At 42.8% G+C, this 16,595-nt stretch overlaps 1 protein-coding gene across 1 annotated transcript in view; it reads right to left on the bottom strand.

Annotated features, from left to right (window-relative positions):
- Positions 1–16,595, bottom strand: part of ADGB (androglobin) — a 463,044-nt gene that overhangs the window by 268,507 nt on the left and 177,942 nt on the right. The window contains exons 14-15 of the mRNA XM_073557676.1: positions 9,860–9,890; positions 1,415–1,565 (exon numbers count right to left, since the gene is read on the bottom strand). Coding sequence (XP_073413777.1) covers positions 1,415–1,565; positions 9,860–9,890 — 182 coding nt within the window. The remainder of the gene's footprint in view (positions 1–1,414; positions 1,566–9,859; positions 9,891–16,595) is intronic.

Genomic DNA, 16,595 nt, shown 5'->3' with positions numbered 1-16,595 from the left:
TTATTATTAAAGGAAATCTGTCACCCTCCAGGACATATATGACCTATTAATATGGGCATGCAGGTAATACAGGGTGGGTCATTTAATATAGATACACCTAAATAAAATGAGAATGGTTGGTGATATCAACTTCCTGTTTGTGCATATTAGTATATTGGAGGGGAAAACTTTTCAAGATGGGTGGTGACCATGGTGGCCATTTTGAAGGCGGCCATTTTGGATCCAACTTTATTTTTTTTCAATGGGAGGAGGGTCATGTGACACATCAAAGCTTGGTTTTAACGTAACTTTATTCTTTCATGACTTATTTACAATTTTCTATTTGTTTACAGCCATTGACATGTCGCAGAGGTTAACACCCTATGCAAGAAAACTGTCACCATTCCCATTTTATTTAGGTGTAAATGTCCCACCCAAAAAAGTTTGCCTCATCACTGAACATAATGTTCTGTGTAAACTGAGGGTCCTGTTCCAATTTTTGTTTTGCCCATTCTGCAAATTCAGTGCGCCGATCTGGGTCACCAACCTTTCCAATTTTATTTAGGGGTATCCATATAAATGGCCCACTCTGTAGAAATGTTACACTAGTCCTACCTGTATGCCTCATATTAATGGTCTTGTTGCTGAGAAATGTTGTATTCTCTCTTTATGTTAATGATTTCTTCCAGTCTCCGGGGTGTGTAAGACCTGGAAGAAATCCTGCCTCCTGTCCTCATTACAATACAACCCTAATTCCATCAGTGTCAGTTATGGCCCCGGAATCCTGCGCCTTGTACTCCTCAGAAATGCATACCTCATCCTCTCTTCTGTGGGTGCTGCACTCAGGGAGCTTCTACGCAGGTGCTGGCGAGTCACTGTGACCTCTGATGTGAATGCCGATAAGAAGCTCTCTCTACTTCTTCCCTGCACAGTCACCGCTAGGAACCATGTGTACATGGCAATGACTATGCAGGGAGGAAGTAGGGAGAGCACCTTATTGGCACACACACTGGAGGTCACTGGAGCGGAAGTCGCCTACGTAGAAGATCCGTAAATGCAGTGCCCATAGAAGGGAGGATGAGGTATTTGAGGGAGTGCAGTGCGCAGGCGCATGATTCCGGGGCCATAACAGATGTGCATGGGAGTGGGGGTAGTATTGTAATGAGGACAGGGGGCAGGGATTTCATCCAGGCACCGCACGCCCCAGAGCCTGGAAGAAATCATTAACATAAAGACAGACTGTAACATTTCTCAGCAACAAGACCGTTATTATGAGGCATACAGGTAAGACTAGTGTGACATTTTTATTACCTGTGTGCCCATATTAATAGGTCATATATGTCCAGGGGGGTGACAGATTCCCTTTAACCATGACTGCTTACAAGAACAAAAAAGGAGTAGATCACATTTATTACTAAAGAAGTGAGCAACATACTGGAAACAGCGGCCAAAGTCAGAAAACTCCATCCAAGTTTGCTTTGTGACTTTATTTATTTCCAACATTTCTTCTTTCTCAATGACATTGGGTGCTTGACCAAACCCGTCTGTTGTGTGACCATCACCAGCTATAGCATCATTGGAGTCATCTAAGACAAAGACATTATTAAACATTTATTTCCAAATGTTCACAATCTGATGACAGATTACATTTACGTCACAATCACACCTTTAGAATTGGGTGAGTTTTTTACCTCAGTATTTGTAAGCCAAAACCAGGAGTGGAACAATCAGAGGAAAAGTATAATAGAAACCTGTCACCACTTCTGTATTTATCACCCACACCTGGTGTTCTTTTACAAATACTGTGGTAAAATACTGACCAAATACTGATCCGGTGAATGTTGCCTTTTACCTCAGGATTCGGTCAGTATTTTACCTCAGTGTTTATCAGCCAAAACCAGGAGTGGGTGATAAACACAGAAGTGGTGACGTGTTTCTATTACAATTTTCCTTTATTCTTCACCTACTCCTGCTTTTGGCTTACAAATACCAATGTAAAATACTGAGGTAAAAGAAAATGCTCAAAAGAAAGAAAATATGAATTTTGATAGAAAAATGACTTTTGCTGCCCCTTGACACTGTTTTTATTTTAAAAAAACAATAACGGTGTGTTCATTATTCAATGGAGTGAAAAAGAAAAATGCTCAAAAAATAACAGTAATAAAGACATGAAAAAAAACATGGAAAAATATCAATACCCGGCACTGACGCCAGCACTCGGGACCGGTGGGTGCGGCTGCATGTATTTCTATGCAACTGAGCACTCCCGGTACGAGTGTCGGTGGCAGTGTCGGGTATAAGGCCGGGGTCACACTGCCGAGGAATACGGCCGAGTGAGAGGCGCTAAAAGCACGCATTAGACACGGACAAATGATTCTCTATGGGGGTCACTCACACCAGGCGTATATTTCTCATCCGTATCCTACGCTCCGTGCCAATCGCAGCATGCCGCGATTGTCAGCGTACTACGCCCGTAGTACGCCAATGCAAGTCTATGGGCGCGCAAAAAATACGGATTACACACGGACCAGACGTGTGACCTGCGAGCAATACGCAGGTCTTTTGGCTGGTGACAGGAAATGGGCCAATCCATCATCAGGAAGCCTAGACATGCAAATGAGCTCAAAAAGCGCTCCAGACATCCAGGAAGTACGCCTCCACGGAGTACAGCAGCAGCATGGCGTCCACGTACATAAATGTTGAGATGCTCATTGTCCTGGTGCAGGAGCATCCCGAAATCTGGGACCAACGCGATGCAAATTATGCAAACCGGGCAAGAAAGGAGGCGTCATGGAGGCGCATCTGTCGCCAGATGTACCATGACTTTTGTGACCGACCACGTGAGGAGCAGCATAAAATTTGTAAGTACAACGCAAAACATGAGTAACCTTAGCGCGCAACAAAAAAGGAATATAGAATCAGCACCCCCCTTCCTGTGCATGTACTTTTAGCCTCATGAGGCCGTTAGATTTGGATGTGACACGTGGCTTCACACAGCCATAATTTGGGGTTAGGCCACAAGCTCCTCATCCTCCTAGATAAAACTATTATTAAGTGTAGCTAAAGAGACCCTGTGTATCTGCCACCATGGGTATAAAGCACACCCCAGAAGGCCCCATGCCTAGACTACTGGTAGAAAATGTGACCTCTCAAATATGTGAATTTGACAATATTTCCTGTCACATTGCAGTGGAAGATGTGATGAAACGCTGGCGAAGCATCCGGGACCAGTACCGCCGGGAACGCCAGCAGCGGTCCAGGAGTGGGGATGATGGATATGTTAAAAGGAAGTACATCTACTATGACCGGCTGTCCTTCCTCGCCCCAATTCTGGATCTGAGACCGTAAGTAGATACCTCACACCACATTACACAAATACTTTACAGGGCCAAAAATATTGATGCATTTTTGCCTCTGTTCTATTTCATAACAGAACTCAATCCAACCTTACGGATCAAGGAACGGTCTCAGAGGCAGAGCCCATAATAGATCCTGTAGGGGATGAGGTGGCTGGCCCATCTTCTCCCCCTACAAGAAGGAAGGCAGAATATGAGGCATCACAGGACAACCCAATGGCTGCCCAACACACAACACCACCAGGACGGTCTGCTGCTGCCCCATCACCCATCCTGGAAGAGCCGGGCAACTTGAGCAGCAGCCCAACTGGCCAGATCAGGGCCTCCCCACAGGCTGCTCTTACATCACGGTGAACACGAAGAAGGCGCCAGGTCACTATTCAAGAGAGCAGGACCAATGTGGACACAGGGGTGCTCAATTTTTTATCGAGTGTAACTACAGACTATGGGGAGGAGGCCTACGCACGTAGCCTCACCCTTTATCTCCGTGCCCTTACCCGTGAGGTCAGGCTCCGTATTAGGGGATGTATTCAGATCCTGCTTGATGCAAGCACCCCCCCCAATACCCCATATGAGCTATTCGAATATCTGGAGAGGTGGCAGCTCTCCCCCCGAAATCTAATGCGCATGAGACCATCCACACAGATGCTTGCTCAAGCAGGGTCCGAACAGCCCCTAATACGTGGGCCAACACCTCAACCCCTTCCTCCCACTACCCAACCTTCTATTCAGCAGCCACAAATGTCAGCCTCTAGCCAACCCCACCAATATGGCCACTCGTACCCACCCAGTGTTGGAGGCTGGTCCCAACCTGGTTGGGGACGATCTGGCTATCTTGGTGGGTATGAGCCACGTGCCTACCACAGCCAACAAGATGCCCCTCACCATCATCATTACTCTGGCCAGTATCCCCAACAGTCCCAGGAGGCAGGACAATTCCAGCATCATGGGCAACAGTATGGCCCCACACAGGGCGATGTTGGCCACAGTGTCCAGCAGCACCCACAGGCTGCTCTTCCACGTTCCCCTTCCCCAACCTATGAGGATTTATAAGTCTGATGGCCGGAGATGTCCAGTGCGGTTTAACTGGTGCTCCAAATAGAAAGGAAAAAACAGGTGTTCTCCATCACCAAACTTTTTTACCTAATTTAATATTCTAATTTTTTCACAATGTTTTCCAATCATATGAAAGATTCCATCATGACAGGCAAGGCTACCTCACGCCTTTCAGACAGATATTACATGTGTGTACAAAAGAGAATATTTCAACGCGCTATACTGTAAAATGAAAGGATGAAAATACACTACTCACTTGCTAATGCCTAGGAAAGGCGTGCTGGCCTTAGTGAAGTAGTCACCTTTTTTGCTAGCAATCTATAGTAAAACAAATCAAGGCGACCAGCCTTCAGAATATCACGCTCTCTCTATGTCTTAACAAGTGAGTTTTGTTTTTTCATCCTTTCCAGTATAGCATGGTTAAATATTCTCTGTTCTACAGACAGGTAATATCTGTCTGAAAGCCGTGAGGTAGCCTTGCCTGTCATGGTGGAATATTTCTATGATTGGAAAACATTATGAAGAAATGTGAGTGTTATCTTTTAGCATTAATTTTGGTGATGGAGATCACCTATTTTTTTCTTTTCTAGTTTAATATTCTCATGCAGCAATGTTGTTATTGCCTAATCTTTTTTTGGGTTATGTTATGTAATGTTACTTTTCAAAAAAGTTGAAGAAGGCACAAAGGGTCATTTTGCCCATTGCCAAAATGTTCTTATGGCAATATTATGGTTGCCTTTAAGCAACCAAACAAAAAAAGGCAAAACTAAAAATTTGTCTGCTATAGTTAACGTCTGTGATTTTTCACAAACCCTGACAACATACTAACATACACTAACCAATGCAATGAAACAGTCATAGAATCATAAGGGGTTGAGTAATATATATTTAGACACACTTAAAGAAACAAATTATAACATAGACACAGCATGCTCTTGCCAAGAAGTTGCCCCCTCAGGTGAGATAAAGTAATTAGTGAAAATATCACACACTTTGAGGCCAGAGAGCGGTCTACGTTGAGGGTTCATAGGTGGTCTCACCCTACGCACATTGTCCGGCCTACGTACAACACCATCAGAGGAGGAACATTCATGTATCCTGGTAAAGTTATGCAGAACAACACAGGCTTTCACAACTTCATTCACATTTTGTTCACTCAACTGAATGGCAGACTGGAGTACCCGCCATTTTGCACAAAGAATCCCAAAGGAACACTCCACCAGTCGCCTAGCACGTGATAGGTGCAAGTTAAAAATTCTGCGCCTGTGGTCAAGGTTGCGCCGGAGATATGGCCTCATGACATTGCGCGATAACTGAAAGGCCTCATCTGCCACAAGGACATAAGGGACTGATTCTTCAGGGGAGCCTGGTAGCTGGCGTGGTGGTGGTAGATCCAACTGGTTGGTGTGTAGCCGCCGACCCATAATAGAAGTATTGAAGACTCTAGAGTCTCCCATCCTTCCATAGGCCCCAATGTCAACAATTATAAACTTGTATTGAGGGTCTACCAGAGCCAACAATACAACAGAAAAGTATTGTTTATAATTGAAGAATTGGGAGCCAGAGTTCGGCGGCTTACGCACCCGGATATGTTTGCCATCCAGGGCCCCAATACAATTTGGAAACTGGCAGTCCTCCTCAAAGTCCCTTGATATCCTCAACCAGTCTTCCATCCTGGGCTCGGGCATGACGACTTGATGGAGTCTTGTCCAGATTTCTGTACATGTAGACCTCACTATGCCTGAAATGGTTGATCTTCCAATGAGAAACTCATGGTGGAGGGCGGCATAAGACAGGCCAGTGGACAGGAAGCTGTAGAACAACATAAATTGATAATTTTAGAATGCCTAAAGTCCAAAAACATCAGTTACATGCCGACCAAACTTTGGAGGAATTGAGATAGAATAACACACACATATTTGGTTGCACAATGACTAAGTGATATGCAGTTCATATTAGAGCTACCATTCTGGTGTGTAAGTTGAAACATATTTGGAGTTAGATGAGGGCATAAAACTTTGTCCAAGAAGGCAAAAAAACATACTTTAGCCCACACATTATGAACAGTACATACCGTATTGTGAGTAGAAGTCGCTCCTCTGCAGATATGGCTTTGCGCATCCTTGTGTCCTGAAAGGTTATCCCAGGGCGCACTGTCTCCAAGAGTCGATCAAATGTGAAAATGCTCATGCGACAGTATTGGTAGAATTTTTCCAGATGCTCCCGTAGAGAAGAATAGAGGCGGTGAAAATGACCTCTTGTGAGTCGTTGCCTCAAAAGTGGATGGACCCACATGCGTCTCCTCCTCCGCGGATCCACTATCACTGGGTATGGTTGCCCAAAGAGCCATGACAAAAGCCAGTTAAAGAGAACCTGCTCAGTTGTATTGAATCTCAGACCCTCAGCCATGTTGCACAAAGAACACCAACACACCTCGTGAAAGCTAGCTCACAAATGGACAGAATGGAGGCAGCCACCTGTTTCTGAGTGTCTAAATAGGGTGCAGGCTAATGATTTAAATTGTTAGCAGGCCTCAAAACCATTAAATATCCATTTTGCAAGGCTGCGAGAAAATCTCGCCATACGGATTGCATACGGATGACACACGGATTACATACGGATGCAGACATGCGCAAAATACGCGACCGCACCTGGCTTACGGATGACCTACGGCGCACTATTTAGGGGTCATTCATCCGTATTACGCATGTAAACTATGGAGCGTATTTTGCGCTGGTTAGTGTGACTCCAGCCTTAAGGTGCGAGGCTCATGAGAGTTTCTTGCAAGTTTGTGCCCGGGGATTATGCCCAAAAAGACTTAATTCCCAATAGACTGGAACACATCAGCAGTGTGAACAGAGTCTTCCTTGTTATCGCTATACATAAACCATAAGTACCATTAGTAAATGGCAGAAAAAGAGGCAAAAAGCATGATAATAAAATTTCTTCAAAATGTATTATTTACTCAATACATAAAATAAACAAGGGAATATACACAAAATGCCATGATAATACACAGACCAGAAACCATATCAGAAAATATGACCGGAAAACACCATAAAACTCATGTAATCAAAAACTTATTGTTTGATAGATAGCAAAAATTATAATAAAATGCTTGCTGTAATAGACAGAATATGTGCAAAATTCACAATGAAAAAAGTGATACATGCAAGGAGGTGCCAATAATTGTCTGCTGCATATAAAATGCTAGCCACCCTATTGAAAAAAGCACAGCCTTTTATTAAATGCACAAAAATCCACTGTTGAGAAAATGGTGTATAACGCCACTCAGAAGGAGCATTCACTTATTTCATATAATTTCCACTCACCTATACCTCAGAAAAATAAAGTGCTTAATGCAATAAAATGGATTTTGTGTGCAAAATATGCAGGAAAAGTGCATAAAAAAGGTGCTAATAGTTGCCTGCTGCAAATAAATGCTAGCCCATTTGAGGAAGCCTGTGAGGCGACACGGCGCTGTCGGGGTGGCTGTGACAGACCAGACCAGTACCTGTAACATATTTAAGTTCAGGAGATCATTATGCCCATAGATGATTAGTGTTTTATATGCAGCAAAATAAAGAGGTTTAAGTGGCTAGCAGCTTTTCATGCAGCAAGTGGATGAACATTCCTAATGAAACTGAATCACCTTTGTTTTTCTCTCAGTTGGGACTTGGTTAGTGCATTGAATATAGGACTGTGCTTTTCAATATGGTGGCTAGCATTTATTTGCAGCAGGCAACTATTAGCACCTTTTTTATGTATTTTTCCTGCATATTTTGCACACAAAATCCATTTTATTGCATTAAGCACTTTATTTTTCTGAGGTATAGGTGAGTGGAATTTATATGAAATAAGTGAATGCTCCTTCTGAGTGGCGTTATACGCCATTTTCTCAACAGTGGATTTTCGTGCATTTAATAAAAGGCTGTGCTTTTTCCATAGGGTGGCTAGCATTTTATATGCAGCAGACAATTATTCGCACCATGTAGCACTTTTTTTTATTGTGAATTTTGCACATAATCTGTCTATTACATCAAGCATTTTATTATAATTTTTTCTGGTCTGTGTATTATCATGGCATTTTGTGCATATTCCCTTGTTTATTTTATGTATTGAGTAAATAATAAATTTTGAAGAAGTTTTATTATCATGCATTTTGCCTCTTTTTCTGCCATTTACTAATGGTAGTTATGGTTTATGAATAATTTTTGAGGTGGCATTTATACATCTTGGACATTTTTGATATGTTATCGTTATAAAAGCTTTTTTGGTAAATTTACTTACATCTAGCTGTACATTTTTCATTCAAATGAATTTGTATTAGTTTTCACTGACTAGCTCCCTTACGATTTTACCAAGTTTTATAATTTCACCTTACAGTTCTAAAATGCTAGATACCATTCAGTTAGCTCTGGTCCAATAATGCTCAAACCTTTAATAAATTAGCTCAGCCACAAGGCAGGAGGTATAAGCTAATTTACATGACTCCCAAAGTTTTGCTTAATGTAAAAACTACACAATTTAAACATAAAAGTCTATGTTATATTCACACCTTGAGTTTTTGCAGCATTTTTTTTCATTTGCTGCATTTGTATGCAAATTAAAAGCTGTTTTTTACAGTATCAGCAAAATTTATGAAGTTTACCATAATTAAATTAGTGATAATTAAATTAATGACGTGTTAGGGTACCGTTACAATTAGCGATGCACCAGCGATCCCGACAACACTGCTGAATCGCTAAGTGGTCACTATTTAGCTGCCACACAGGCAGATCTCACCAGCGACATAGCAGCAGTCGGGGGTCGCTACTTACCTGTCAGACGAGGCGATCCTGACATCCTCCCGCCCACGTCCACGCGTTGCTCGTCGGCGCCACAGGAAGCTCAGCAGGAAGCTGACGACGAGAAACGGTCCAGGACCTTCTCGCGCAACCAGCGATGAGCAGCGGGGGAGTCAGTCGGAGGTAAGTATCAGACATAGTGATATCGCTAGCAATATCGCTGCTACGTCACAAAATCGGTATATCGCTATATGTAACGGGGGGCTTTAAAAGTAAAAAAAAAAACAAACAAACACCTATTACCTAATAAACGTAAAAAAAATTGTCCCCAAATATTTTGATCAAATTGCCCTTTTGTGTAAAAATATTTTATGTTTTCCTATACATCCAGCTTTGGCAGCCTAACACCTTGTATTGTTTATGCTTGTAAGGTGGAAGCAAAGATGAACTTTGGGATCCTGGAGGATGCAGCAAAAACTCAGCAAGAAAAGCAGAAAAAAAACCTGCATTTTGGCTGCAGACTTTTTTTTTTTACAGGTTTTGGCTGCAGAAAAAAAGCAGCAAAACTGCAACGTGTGAACATAGCCTAATACAACAATAAGTTGGAAGTAGCTAAACCACATTACACCAGCACAAACAGCAGGACAAATCTAAACAAACTGTATATAAACGTTAATTTACCTGTTCTGTTTTCATGAAGTGAAGAGTTTACCTGTGGGCATAAAAGAAGAGAGTTTTTATTTTTAAGTAACAACCATTATATAACATTAACAGTATCTGACAATTGAGAAAGTAATGAACACCACAGGACATAACTTTGAAATACAGAATTAGGCTATGTTCACACATTGCATTTTGTGCTTTTTTTTCTTTAGGCAAAACCTGCTCTCTTGTCAGTAAAGAAGTTGCTTACAAAAGGCAGGAATTGCTTCATATTTGCTGCATTTTTATTTTCTCTTGTGCTTACTGATAAATTTTAGTGCCCCCAAAAAATCATGATGCAACTTCCTTCATGTTTTTGCATCAAAACACAGCAAAACCTGACACTATTTGCTGCGTTTTTGTTACACTTTTGTACCTATCAATTACTTTCTATGGGCGAAAAAAAGCTCCAAAAATGCTCAATAAAGAGTGAAAGAAGTGACATGCTGCAGTTTGCAAAAACGCAACAGTTTTCCAAATCAGTCAGGAAAAAAAAAACAATGGTCGTGCGTGAGGTTTCTGAAATCTTGTAGACTTTGCCAGAACTGTAAAACGCAGCTTAAAATTTGCAGCAAAAATGCCACATGTGAACATAGACTTAGTGACCTGAATTCTACACCCTACTGTTTGTGTATTTGCATGGAGCGTATATTATTTTTCTGAGATCCCTCCTTCCACAAATAAGATTCTGGTTGACTTTCATTGAAATTGGCCCTGGATTTATTGGCAAAAGGAGAAGAATTAGGGTCCCGTCACACCAAACGATGCACCAGTGATCCTGACAACAATACGACCTGGTCAGGATCGCTGGTGCATCGCTACATGATCACTGGTGAGCTGCCAAACAGGCAGACACACCAGCGATCAGGACCAGCAAGGTTGCTGGTATCCAAGGTAAATATCGGGTAACTAAGGCATGCGTCGCTTAGTTACCCGCTGTGTATCTTGGATACCAGCGTGCTCGCGCTGAGAGCTGGTATCCAAGGTAAATATCGGGTAACTAAGCGTGCGGCACTTAGTTACCCGCTGTTTACCTTGGATACCAGCTCCCAGCGCAAGCACGCAGGTATCCAAAGTACACAGCGGGTAACTAAGCGACGCGCGCGCTTAGTTACCCGATATTTACCTTGGATACCAACTCCCAGCGCTGTAAGCAGACGCTGGGAGCTCGCTGATCGTTGCTCCCGCTGCCACAAGCGGGAGACCAACGATCAAAAAATGGCCCAGGACATTCCTGCACGATCAGCGATACCCGGCGGGGGGGGGGCGGTCGCTGATGCGTGTCACACACAGCAAGATTGCTGGCGAGATCGCTGATGCGTCACAAAATCAGCAATCTCGCTATGTGTGACGGGCCCCTTAGTCTCCTGAACAATGTAAGAATTAAAGAGAGAGAGCAAGTAAATGAGGTCTGTGCATGTGGGCACTAAATGCAGGGCAGTCTCTGGGCTCTGCATGTGCTCCAGAGTAGCATATAGGTCATCAATTTACTGTTCAGCAATTTTTGGGCTCTAAATATGGCTATAAGTTGGTTCTATTTGCCACTTTGTGGGCAAAATACAGCACTATTGATACTGGACAAATGTGCAACCTGCATGGTTGCCTGATACCTATCTAACATTAAATGGGGTCTGTGTGTGACGACTACAGCCAATCAGTTGCCGCAATAGTGACCAATGCGTCCGCTGTGGCCAGTGACTAACTTCAGTAGTCACCAGCCAATCCCTCTCCAATAGGAAGAGAGGAGACTAGCAAAGGACCTGGGCACCTTTATGGAGAAGCGGCAGATATTTAGCAATTTTCCCTCCAGACTGTACACTCTTGAATGGAAATTTGGAGAAAATCTGCAGGAAATTAAAACAGCATTCTAATAAGGTAATGAGCCCAATAGCAGCACTACCTGAATCGGAAATTTAGAATTTTTAAGTCCATTACTGAATATTCAGGGCACTCAGTTTACGGGGAACAGTAGAGTTTAGTATGATTTTAACCCCTTTACCCTGAAGAGTGGTTTGTATGTTAATGACCAGGCAAATTTTTACAATTCTGACCACTGTCCCTTTATGAGGTAATAACTCTGGAACGCTTCCATGGACCCTGATGATTCTGACATTGTTTTCTCGTGACATATTGTACTTCGTGGTACTGGTAAAATGTCTTTGATATTACTTGAGTTTATTTGGGAAAAAAAAAACGGAAATTTGGAGAAAATTTAGCAATTTTCGAACTTTGAATTTTCATGGCCTTAAATCATACAGATATGTCACATAAAATACTTAATAAGTAACATTTCCCACATGTTAGCTTTATATCAGCACAATTTTGGAACCAATTTTTTTTTTGTTAGGAAGTTATAAGGGTTAAACAGCGATTTCTCATTTTTACAACACCATTTTTTTGGTGGGGACCACATCACATTTGAAGTCACTTTGAGGGGTCTATAGGATAGAAAATACTCCAAAGTGACACCATTCTAAAAAGTGCGCCCCCCAAGGTGCTCAAAACCACATTCAAGAAGTTTATTAACCCTTCAGGTGCTTCACAAGAATTTTTGGAATGTTAAAAAAAAAATGAACATTTAATTTTTTCACAAAAAATTTACTTCAGATACAATTTTTTTATTTTACCAAGGGTAACAGGAGAAAGTGAACCCCAAAAGTTGTTGAACAATTTGTCCTGAGTACGCTGGTACCCCATATATGCAGGTAAACCACTGTTTGGCTATGTGCACACGTAGATTTTAGTCCTGCGGATTTTTCCACGCGGATTTGTAAAAATTCGCAGGTAAAATCTCAGGTCAAAAGACCTGCGGTTTACCTGTGGATTAGCCTGCAGTTTAGCCCTGCGGTTTCACGCCGCTACAATGGAGAAGGTGTGAAACCGCACAAAGAATTGACATGCTGCGGATTTGAACCCGCAGCAAATCCGCGCTGAAAAATCCGCAGCATGTGCACAGCGTTTTTTAGGTTACCATTGTAACAACACAGCTAAATCTGCTGCGGACCCGCAGCACCTGAAACGCTGCGGATCCGCAGCAGAATCCGCACCGTGTGCACATAGCCTTTGGGTGCATGGCACAGCTCGGAAGGGAAGGAGCGCCATTTGACTTTTCAATGCAAAATTGGCTGGAATTGAGATTGGATGCCATGTTGCATTTGGAGAGCCCCTGATGTGCCTAAACAGTGGAAACCCCCCACAAGTGACATCATTTTGGAAACTAGACCCCCTATGGAACTTATCTAGATGTGTGGTGAGCACTTTGAACCCCCAAGTGCTTCACAGAAGTTTATAATGTGCAGCCGTAAAAATAATCATATTTTTTTTACAAAAATGACCTTTTGGCCCCAATTTTTTATTTTCCCAAGGGTAACAGAAGAAATTGGACCCCAAAAGTTGTTGTGCAATTTGTCCCGAGTACGCCAAAACCCCATATATGTAGGTAAACCACTGTTTGGGCGCATGGCAGAGCTCGGAAGGGAAGGAGAGCCCCTGATGTGCCTAAACAGTGGAAACCCCCAATTCTAACTCCAACCCTAACCCCAACACACCCCTAACCCTAATCCCAACTCTAACCCCAAATCTAGCCCCAACCCTAACTTTAGCCCCAAGCCCAACTTACTTTAACCCAACTCTAACCCTAATGGGAAAATGGAAATAAATACATTTTTTTATTTTATTATTTTTTCCTAACTAAGGGGGTGATAAAGGGGTGGGGTTCATTTACTATATTTTTATTTTAATCACTGTGATAGACCCTATCACAGTGATCAAAATGAATCAATAGGAAAAATCTCCTATTGTTGCTGGGTGCCAGCCGGCAGACCTTGGCAGGTGCACTGCGCATGCGCCTGCCATTTTCTCCCAGAAGACGTAGACGGCGGCCTGGGGGACTTCAGAGGGGCCTGCAGGGACAACGGAGGGACCCTATTTCTATCTCCCCTGATGTGCGATCACATCAGAAGAGAGAGAAATTAAATGGAAAATCAAACTTTTTTGCGGTCGTCGTTATACCGATAATAACAGTGATTGCAACACCGGGGTTGGTAAAAACCAACCTGAATCATGTTCTCTGGGGAATCGGCTACCACCGGCAACTGAGACCCCCGGAGAAATTCCGATGCTGGGGGGCGCTATAACATTGAACCTCAGCGCCGTTAAAAAGCAAGGGAGAATGACAAGAGCCGTGTTCAGCACCCGGCGCAGGGGAACAGTGCTTACTGCAACTCTTCTTCCCTGGCACCCGTCTGTGTGGTACTGATGCGGCACACACATTCCACACGTGTGCCGCAAGTATTACACACACAGACACTGACATCTCCAGTACCCGAAATATAAGGATGTGTGAAAGAGGCGTTATAGCGGGTTTTTATGTTTGGCATCTGTCACACACTAAAAGACGCCTTTAGGCTGTGTGGCCACGATGCGATTTTTAAGCTTTTTTTGCCGCGATTTTCGGCAAGAAAACGTTTAAAAATCGTGTACAGAACGCCCCCCATGCATTCCTATGGCATTCCACACATGCTGTGCTAATGCTGCGCTTTTTTCCGCGGCGGAATCGCATCGCGGAAAAAATCGCAGCATGATCATTCTTTTGTGCAGAATCGCAAAGAATTGCCGCAATTCCGCACCCATAGGAATGCATGAGAATCGCTTACTTCCCGCATGTGGCTATGCCCACCATGCGGGAAGTTAAGCGTCTCATGTGCGGTTGGTACCCACAGTGTGGAGGAGAGGAGACAGTCCTCCAGGCCCTGGGTACCATACCCCTGTTAAAAAAAAAAGAATAAAAAATAAAAAAATCAGGATATATTTACCTTCCGACGTCCCGGGCTGCATTCCCGGCCTAAGCGTTCCCAGTAATGCCTTGCGGCAAGGTCCTGTGATGACGTGGTCTCGCGAGATCGCTATAGTAACGCGAGAAAAACGTCATCACAGGTCTCGCAAGGCATTACTGGAAACGCTGAGGCCCAGGATGGCAGCACGGGACGTCGGAAGGTAAATATACCCCGATTTTTTATTTTTTTATCACTTTTACTATTGAGGCCGCATAGGCGGCCTCAATAGTAAAAAGCTGCTCACACTTGTCAAACACTATGTTTGACGAGTGTGACCAACCTGTCAATCACTTTCCAAGCGATGCTTCAAATCGCTTGGAAAGTGCTTGAGAAAATCGTGGCAAAATCGCGAACAGAATCGCGGTAAAATCGCAGTGAAATCGCGAGGAAAAAAACGCGCGATTTCTGGGAAGGAGTCTGGTTTTCAGTGTGCGTTTTAACACGCAACGTGGGCACATAGCCTTAATTGCAAAAAAAAAGTTTTTACATCACCACATTTTGAGAGCTATAATTTTTCCATATTTTGGCCCACAGAGTCATGTGAGGTCTTATTTTTTGCGGGACAAGCTGACGTTTTTATTGGTATAATTTTTGGGCACATGACATTTCTTTGATCGTTTTTTATTACAATTTTTGGGAGGCAGAAAGAAGAAAACCAGCAATTCATGAATTTCTTTTGGGGGTGGGGGGCATTTATACTGTTCTGCGTGTGATAAAATTGATAAAGCAGTTTTATTCGTCGGGTCAGTATGATTACAGCGATACCTCATTTATATCTTTTTTTATGTTTTGGCGCTTTTATACAATAAAAACTATTTTATATAAAAAATTATTATTTTTGCACCGTTTCATTCTGAGAGCTACAACTTTTTTATTTTTCCAGTGTTGGATCTGTATGGCGGCTCGTTTTTTTGCGAGACAAGATGATGCTTTCCGCGGTACCATGTTTATTTATATCCATCTTTTTGATCGCGGGTTATTCTACTTTTTATTTGTCGGTATGATAATAAAGCATTGTTTTTTGCTTTTTTATGGGGTTCACTAAAAGGGCTAACTTGGGGGCAGTTTTATAGGTCGGGTCGTTATGGATCCCAAATGTGTACTTTCATTGTTTAGACGTTTTTCAATCAAATATTAATTTATTGATAATAAATATAGATTTTTTTATTTTTTTAAATATTTTTAGTTATTTAAAAAAAAAAAAAAATATTTAATTCTATGTTTTACACTTTGTCCCACTATGGGACAATCATTTTGTGCAGGCTGATCACTTCTATAGCATGCAGATCTGCGTGCTTGTCACAGGGCACTAAGGGGAAGACAGGTGATGTGGAACCGGGACCCCTGAACTGCCCCTCAAGCTAAGGGGATGCCCTGTTTTTCTTTAACTTGGGGGTACACTTAAAGGTAGTGAGGCCCAAGTCCCCGACCTGTCCCTGTCTCCTGTTTAGCCCTAAGCTAAACTCCCAACCTCCTCCCCAGGAGGTGAGACTGGGAAAAACTGTACTACACAACAAACTCAAAAGAAAGATACAACAGACAGGGTAAAATAAAACTTGGCTTGCTCTGCTGCAATGCTCCTGGACAGCAGAGATAGCCACTTGGCAACAGCAAACAACTGAAGCACCACAGAACTCAGCTCCTGAACTCCAGCTTGGTTTGTCTCCCAAGAGCAAGTGTATAACCAACAGCGATCTCCAGCACCTGCACTCCTTTTATAGGAAGGAGGGGGAGAAGTCATCACCTGCATAAATAATTAATCACATGCAGTAAGTGGCCAACGGGGTCAAAAACTCATATTAACCCCGATGACCGAAAAGGAAAAAAGGTTTAGATATGAGGAGATCCAGATCTGACAGATCCAAAAAATGGATCATGAC

Source organism: Dendrobates tinctorius, unplaced genomic scaffold (genome assembly GCF_039654945.1).
Source record: "Dendrobates tinctorius isolate UK_male_01 unplaced genomic scaffold, ASM3965494v1 ptg000250l, whole genome shotgun sequence".
NCBI lineage: Eukaryota > Metazoa > Chordata > Amphibia > Anura > Dendrobatidae > Dendrobates > Dendrobates tinctorius.
The sequence above is the reverse complement of the archived record's forward strand: the minus strand, read 5'-3'. Positions and strand labels throughout refer to the sequence as shown.